Source organism: Aegilops tauschii, chromosome 3 (assembly GCF_002575655.3).
Source record: "Aegilops tauschii subsp. strangulata cultivar AL8/78 chromosome 3, Aet v6.0, whole genome shotgun sequence".
NCBI lineage: Eukaryota > Viridiplantae > Streptophyta > Magnoliopsida > Poales > Poaceae > Aegilops > Aegilops tauschii.
The window spans coordinates 600,733,623-600,742,390 of NC_053037.3; the positions used below are offsets into that span (position 1 = coordinate 600,733,623).

Consider the following 8,768-nt stretch of genomic DNA (forward strand, 5'->3'; position numbering starts at 1 on the left):
AGGTTTGCCGAGGCCCCGACAAAAGACACTCGGCTTACGTCCGTATGCCGACTAGATGTAAGCCGAGTGCATTACGCCGAATGTGACACTCGGCGTAGATGTTACCCGGGTAGTTTGCACACTCAGCTTAATATGTTTTTATGTAGTGCAAGATCAGAGCCGCCCAATGCTGCAGAATTCGGTCACAGATGCCCGGTCTCGTAAGTGAAGTCAGCATCGCAGGGAGCGCTGGGAAATGGAACGGAAAGAGCTGGGGGTCGTGTTAGGTAGTTAAGGAGGCCGAAAGGAGCACAATTAATGCACTAAATAATCTCAAGGCTGCGACGGGCAAAGCAGCCGGCCACGTTCTCTCGCCTACTAGCTAGATTCTATTCCCTGCGCGACCCACTACACTTACCATGAACCTGTCTATCTCCGCATGTTTTCAAACATTCATTAATCCCCTTCGAAGCGACTTCCTGATTTTTATTTGTTTAACACCAGGATCCACATCTAACATAAAAAGTATAACAAGTATACCTTATATTGAAAAGATACCGAAGTTTGAGCGGGTCTATTCACGTTATCTCACTGTTTTTGTTTCATGCACTTGTAATCTCTTATCTCTGCTGGTTTTATGTACTTGTACTTCATACATCTATTTCGGTATAAACATGCTTTTATGGAGAAGTCGGCACTTTTTTTAATTTACTGGATCAAAAATTTAATAAAATATATAAACAATCATGTGGCTTGTGGTAGCCACGCGACCATAAACCTAGCTTGGGGCATTGCTTGTGCATGTAGTTTTTTGTAAATACTTATGCAAGTACTCGAGTTTGGAAGTTTCATAAAATAGAAATGGTCTTTACTTGAGGAAACTTGGTGGCGACACTCTGCCGCGTGCAATTCAAAAAGTTGTACACTTAATTGTGTTATTTGACATATGGCTCCCGCATAAAAGTATGAAGCTGCCACTATTTCAACATGTAAATGACCTACGGGAGATTAGTTACATGTTTAACGGACAAATCAACGTGGGGATTAGGATTGGGAGCATCTCGCCAAAATAAAAAGGATTATAGCTGTACAAGCCCGTCATCCACCTCACGTATATATACACCGTTGCCCTAACCTCCCAATTGACAACTCCATTTGTCCCATAATAAAGCGTTAGGCTCCCCTCCGCTCCATCATTAGTACTACTCAACAGAGGTAGATCGATGGGGCCGGCACCCTGCACCAATGGCCTCCTCATCGTCCTCCTCCTCGTGCTCGCCGTGGCCGACTTCGGGTCGGGGCAGCAGAACCCGCCTCCGCCAGGGGCGTACTACACGGCGAAGTTCAGCCCATCCAGGGCCACCGTCATCATCGTCCTAATCGTCATCCTCGTCTTCCACCGGCGTACGCCGACCATGGCGTACGCCGACGTGAAGGAGCACAAGGCCGTCAAGGGCGCGCTGGAGTGCGCCGTGTGCCTCAGCGAGTTCGACGACGAAGAGACGCTCCGCCTCCTGCCCAAGTGCTCCCACGTCTTCCACCCGGACTGCATCAACACCTGGCTTGCCTCCCACATCACATGCCCGGTCTGCCGCGCGAACCTCGTCCCCGACGACACCGACTTTCCGGGCACCGGCGGTGAGCTGTCGAGTGTCCATCCCGCTTCGCGGCCGCCGCAAGAGGTGCCACCGTCAGCTTCTGCAACGGAGGCAGCTCCCACCGTCGTCATCGACGCGGAGGAGAGTGAGGACGAGAGGATCATCCGGGAAGATACGGACGAACTGGCGCGCATCGGCAGCCTGAAACGCCCGCTGCGCTCCAAGTCCAGCCGAGCGCCCACGCACTTCTCGCGTTCGCACTCGACGGGGCACTCGCTCGCTGCGCGAGCCAGCAGCTGCACCGGCACGGGCGCCGGCGTCGAGAGGTTCACGCTGCGGCTACCCGAGCCGGAGCACGCGGGCAGACTACGGCGCATGAAGAGCCTCGCCGTGTTCACTGCCGGCCGCCAGGGCAGCACGTACCGTTCCCTTCGACTATGCGGCGACGGCAGCAGCCGCAGCGGGACGAGAGTCCGGCTCGGCCAGTCAGGCCGGTGGCCATCTTTCTTGTCGCGGACTTTCTCCGCGGCGTGGGGGGCGAGGTCCACCCAGAGTGCCGAGTTGGACGGGTCGAGCAAGGGCGGGAAGCCGGCGGCAAGTCAGTGGAGTGCAAAGACCACTAGACCAGGCGTGCGCTGCTGACAACGTGTTTAATTTGACCGGGCCTTCCGTTGCGGTCAAATGGTGTGTCACTCCAGCGAGAACCAAGGGTTTTTCTTTTTTCCTTACTTTTTTCACCCAAATAACCGATTTCCAAATTATCTCAGAAATTTCGGATTTTTTCATCTGAATTATTCAAACAAATTTTGAAATCAAATAAGTAGTTTTGTTGCTTGAGCTTTAATTTAGGAGTTTTAACTTAGCTAGCATATGTGCATTTGGGTTGTTGGCATATGTCCGGCTACATACTGAATGCTTTTCCAGACACGTTTAGCGGGCAAAACGGCTGCCCATTAGCACTCGGCGGCAGCCAGCAATTTTACGAAACTTGTTTGCCTTTCTAATAAGGAATGTTCTTTCACCTGGTCTCTTTTCTCAGGATGTTTTAAGGGCATCACTAGGGATCAGACTATTGATCCCTAGGCCTCAGCAGACCAGTGTGCTAAGGACGTGACTTGAATATAGAGGCTCATATCCTTACTAAACATGCTTTAGGGCTTCCTCTAGGGCTTTTGACCAATAAATTGAAGTGTGTTTAGTCTTAAAAATGTCAAGCATAGGTTGAGCTAGCTCTCTAACTACTATTGCACAAAAAATTCAAAAGGTTATAGGTTATAAGAGCATTAATTAGTTAGAATTGGGGATACTGAGATAGCACAAAATGTTGTGAGATTCTGGAGTGCCCTTGAAAAAAAATGCGAAGTACATACAGTACAGTTATATGATCCGGTTCAACTCGTGAGCTACTCTGCTGTAAATGGAATAATTTATTTATTTGAAATATAGTAGGCTCGGTTCATGAATATGAGACATGGGCGCTCTTACTAAGGGATGTTGCAACCGTGTAAATGAGCAATTTGTTATCCTGTTCTAGAAGCTGTAAGCCTACAACTGCATTTGTTATCTCTGAACTTTTGGTGAGCTTTTTTTTACTCTGAACTTGTCGTGAGCTGGTGTGATGTCCCCAGCGAGACGCGATGGTGCTATATTTTTAAATTCAACTTTGAACATTTAAACAAAATCATACACATTTGTATACACGTGCAAACATTTGTTTAGTGTTGCAGCAATTTTTATTAAATGACATGAACTTTTTCCATTTTATTTATGAACATTCCCTAAAACCGTACATACCATTTTTAGAATTTAAAAAAGCATAATTGTCGTATTTTTAAGCATGCGAATATTTTAATAATGTCAACAAACATTTTTTGATGAAACAAGCATTTTGAAGAAAAATGTAGGAAGCATTGTTATACAGTACAAGAATGTTTTTAGAATGTGTGGTGAAGGTTTTTAAAACTTGGAAGTAACGTAATTTTTGAAATATATATATTTGTGAAATTTTCATATATAAATGAAATTGAAAATATTTCTAAGAAAAATGAACAAAACAAACTATAACTAAACAAGGGAACTAATGAAGAACGAACAAAGAGAAGTAAAGGAATGAATGCTACTGAACCACGCTTGAGGCGAGGCGTACTTCTGTAACTGCAGACGGCAATTGTTTTTTTCTTCGGGGAACATCATACAAAAGGGACCTCCTATTAACGCACAGGTCGATGCATAGAGACCAAACGCGCAGGTCACATCTACCTCATGCTCGTAGAGGCCCAGCCTATTAACACGTTTTTATTGACTTGTTAGTGCCTGAGGCTTGAGTTGAGGGTTATTCCCCCGAATCTATACCTACTATTAAAGGGAATAGGTATTCTTGGTTTGGTTTCACTTTGTTTCGTCCCGTTTAGGTGATTTTTTTTCTTTTTGGTTTCGTCCCGCCTCGAAGATTTTTATTATCCGAGATGGTACTATTTTTTGATGCTGCGCAAGCTCGCTCACGTTTTTGTTTCTCGGTTGAACGATCGCGGCTGGGCCAGTGTATGCGATCGAAGCCCATCTAGGCAAAAAACAAATACAGGCGTCCATCAATTTATGGGCTGCGAGCGGACTCCTGAAAATCAAGTTAAAAATGAGTGGGCTTCGTAATATCAAATAAAATATAGTTTACACAGTGGAGAATCGAGCACAACAACTCTCATATCAAAAGAACCCGCGGTAACCAACTCAGCTGACTTCTATTTGTGATTAATTCCACCTGGAGGGTTTATATTGAATCACCCCGATATACGTTCCCTAATTGCTTGCAAGAGACTAAAAGGAATTGACCCTGAGATTGTGTGGCTGCCATGCAAAAAAAGAGAAATATTCGGGGCATGAATTGCCGGCGAGGAGTCCCCTTGATTAAAGGGAGGGGTCATGATGGGGCTGCATTTGTGTGTCCTTTAAAGGATGCGGGATTTGTGGGCTGCTAATGCACCCATAATTAACGGTTAACAGTTGCACAATTAAGGAAGGATTGCTGCAAGCCGACCCCTGTTATTAGGAAGAAAAGGAAGGAATTTGAAAGAAGAAATATGAAGTACGGATTATTTCGGGCAGTGTGAGTGTCAAGTTAACAATTATTGATTTGTAGCCAATGGGAACCAACGTTTTGCATGTTTTGTAAGACTTCATAAAAAATCAAGAAAATATTTGTAAAATGGTGCGTCAAATTGTGATCAAACCGTTGTCCTTGAGCCCATGGACTCTAAAGGACCAACAACCAACTAGGCCATAAACATTTTGTGATTTTTTAATGGATTACATCCAATATTATGCATACTCATTTGATCTAAGGTTAATTTTGAATAACTTAAATATTCTTTTTTTTGTCACGAATGAACCGATGAGCCGGCGGTACAACCGGTTAGTCGCTCGTTCGTTTTTTAAACTATGATTAGATGGCCATGGCGGAAGAGCATGCCATAGTTCGTTGCCAGAAACATACCCAAGTTCATGCTAGAGATGAAGAAGGAGGACGGTGTCGACAGTGAAGTGTATGCAGTTTGTGTTGACTCAAGTAATTGATGTCCTCCTGACTTAACTTAATTTGCATTAATTATTATTATTGTGTGCACTGAGAAGGAAATGCATCGGCTGATTTGTTAAGACATTTGTGTTGAAGCACGTCAAGATGTATGTGACGCGCAAGGAACTACAAGCCAGTGTAGGGAGAGGTGTGTGAAATCGGCATGGTAGAGTGTGATGACCAAGCTCGCCGCCTTGGGATTGATGACATTTGTTGTAATAGGTGGGCAAGTGACCACCATCATAATGACATGGGAGAAATGGCAACGAAGATGACTCGTTAGGTCTGTGCGTGAGTTTGTTTCTCCCGTTGCAACGCACGGGCATTTGTGCTAGTCCTCTAAAAAGCAGGAAAACAAAAAAAAATAGAAAAAAAATATAGAATTAGAAAAATGTTCGAACTTGAAAAAATGTTCATGGATTCAAAAAAATTTGTATCTACGAAAAAAATTCCTGGATGGAAAAAGCGTTCATGAATTCAATAAAATTAAAAAAACATTTAAAAATTGTTCGTCAATTTCAAAAATATTGACGATTAGAAAAGTTGTTAATGATTATAAAAAATATTCACAAATTCATAACTTGTTCGCAAATTCTAAATATGCTCATGAAATAAAAGAAACATTCATGAATTTGAAAAACATTTGCAATTTCAAAATTTTACATGAATTCAAAAAATGTCACAAAATTGTAAAGAATTTTGGGAGTTTCAGAACATGTTCATGAATTTTTAACTTGTTCCTGCATTTAAAAACTTTCTGTATATTTCAAAGAAGTTCCAGAATTTTAAAATCATTTGTGTATGTAAAAATAAGCAAGATTTTCAGAAAAGTTCATGAATTTGAAAAAACTTCACAAAGTCAAAAAAGGTCGTGAGTTTAAAAAAGGACCTCAATTTTAAGAAAGAAAAATAAAAAAGAAAAGAAAAATAAAAAGGCAAAGAAAGGAAAAAAAAAACAGGTTCAAGTAAGGTTCTATAACCTTTCCAAAACCAATTGGGCGATAAAAAACCAAAATGGGTTGGCCAATATGGACGGCGAGGCACACGGGAGGGTACGTGGTAGATCTCTATACAATGATCTACGCGCGAAATAGGAAGTGCACATGCAAAAGGAGTCACAACCTGAATTGGGCAGAAATACTACATGCTGGAACTTTCCCAAAGCCGGTGGAGAGACAAAATTTGAACTGGGCCAGTTCATACGGAGGATGAGGTGCATTGGAAGGTACGTGGTAGGTCGCTACCTACACACGACAGGGTAAGTGGCCATGCAATAGGAACTAGAGCCAAAACTTGTCAGAAGTAGTACGTGGTAGAACCCCAAAACCAGTGGGGAGATAAAAGCAGAAATGGGTCGGCCCAAATAAAGGACAAGGTGTGCGAGAGGGTACGTGGTAGTTCGCTGACCAACGATCTACTCGTGAAATAGAAAGCAGCCATGCAAAAGAAACTTGAACCAGAACTGGCTAGATATAGTACATGCTAGGTCTTGCATGACGATTTTAGTTAACGAGCGTGGCAACTCTATTGTTGTTCTGTTTTTCGCCAAAAAATTGTTGCGCTTGCATACTAAAATTGCAATCGAAACATACGCAATCTTTCCATCCCTCCCAGCAAACATTCGCTAATTATAATTACCAATAATTTTTCTATAATAGTATTAGGTGCTTAGTTTATTGCAGGGTGTTTAATTAAGTGTTTGTCCTCTATAATATAAATAAGCATTGATTCTTACAGAAAAATGTTTATTATTCTAAATACCCCTCTAAGAGCACCTACAACCACAGTGTCCATACGTCCCCTCAAACAACCCGGACATAGCATGGACACGGAAAACAGAGAAAAAACCCACCCAACCGGACACCCCTATATCTTGCCTTTAGCGAGTATAGCTTCCGACTTGCTTAAGGGGAGCGAGATGGGCCGGCCCACACGCGCAGCCGGCCACAGTCTCTTTTTCTGATTTTTTTCTGTTTTGTGTTTTCGATTTTGCTTTATATTTGTACTTTTGTTTACACTTTAACACATTACACACACACACACAAATATACATACATACATACATTACAAAAAAACATTTAAAAAATGTTGAACAAGTATTTGAAAAATGGCAATCAAGCATTTGGAAAAAATTTAATCAAGAATTTGGCAAATCTTACGTTTGAAAATGTTTTCTAAAAATGTTGCCTATTGTGAATTTGAAATGTCAAAAATTGAATCTTACATTTTTATAATCATTTGTGAATTTTGTAAAATAAGCTTGATTTTCAAAAAAGTTCATGAATTTCAGAAATGTTAATCAAGAACTTGGGAAATCTTAAATGTGTATAGAAATTTTTTTGAAAACGCATTAACGAAAAAAAAAATTGATCATGTATTTAAATATGTTAATCAAACGATTGAAAAAATGTGGAACAAGTATTTGAAAAATGTTAATCAAGCATTTGGAAAATGTTAAAGGTGTAAAAAAATCTTGTCCAAGTATTAAAAAATGATGATTTTTTTTGATCATGTATATAAAAATGTTAGTCAAGCATTTAAAAAAACTGTTGAAGAAGTGTATGACAAATGTTAATCAAGCCTTTAGAAAATTTTAAATGCGTATAGAAAAACGTTGAACATGTATTAAAAAATGTTAAAAATGCATAGAATTTTTTCGACCATGTTTAAAAAAAATGTTTGTCTCATATCTAGAAAATGTTAATCAAGCCTTTGAAATTGTAAAAAGTGGGTATAGTAAAAATGTTGACCATGTATTAAAAAATGCTTAATTCGTATTGAAAAAAATTTAGACGGGTATTAGAAAAATGTTGTTGACATATACAAAAATGTAGAATAATAACCAAAAGAACAAACAAAACTAAAATAAACAAAAAAGAGGAAATGCATAAAACAAAGAAACAAAAATGCAAAAAAATGAAAAAGAAGGAAAAAACGGAGAAGAAAATATATTATAAAAACGACTCGAATCGCCTCAAGTAGGACCCTTGGGCGGAGTGTCTAGTAGCACCAGCGATCTTCCAGGAGACCAGGGATCGATCCCTGCTTCGCACTGCCCCATTCAATGCACGGGAGGAAAAACCTTCCGTGAGAGTTGCTACAGTCTCACTTAATGTGAGACATCACGCTCGCGCACCCTACCATCGCCCAGTTTTCCCCTTATATCTGGATTGATCGGCACTTCCAAAACCAGTCCATATATGGGTTGGATATGAAGATGTCCGGACACAGCGGGACACCTCCTCCACGTCACCCAGATACCACATGCGATCCACTCCCCGTATCTCTCTCTCAACTGTTTGACGCCCCGACTCCTATCCAGCTCGCATGCCGGACACATTCCATGGTGTAAGTACATCTAGTGCCACCCCTAGTTGGTTTTGGAGTATTGACGACAAACCTGGTTGAGGGACTAACGTGTTTGTGAGAATTGCAGGATAACACAGTAGTAGTCCCTCATTGATTCGGTTTACCTACCGGAGATGACCCCTAAAAATGTATGAAGACATTGAAGACAATGGTGGTATGTGAAGACAATCACATCGAAGTTTATGACTCGAGAAGATGCTCACGTGAAGACTATGGAGTGCGAAGACATAGTTGTTTCGTAGTTTCCTTTT

The 8,768-nt window shown here is 41.4% G+C and overlaps 1 protein-coding gene across 1 annotated transcript; it reads left to right on the forward strand.

Moving 5' to 3' along the window:
* Positions 1-1,202: 1,202 nt before the first annotated feature.
* Positions 1,203-2,590, forward strand: LOC109779188 (E3 ubiquitin-protein ligase ATL6-like). The gene has a single exon (XM_020337797.3). The coding sequence runs from the start codon at positions 1,203-1,205 to the stop codon at positions 2,217-2,219; it is 1,017 nt and encodes a 338-aa protein (XP_020193386.1). The 3' UTR covers positions 2,220-2,590.
* The last annotated feature ends 6,178 nt before the right edge of the window (positions 2,591-8,768 follow it).

Coding starts and splice junctions, on each gene's coding strand:
- LOC109779188 (XM_020337797.3), top strand. CDS start 1,203: ATGGGGCCGGCACCCTGCACCAATGGCCTCCTCATCGTCCTCCTCCTC.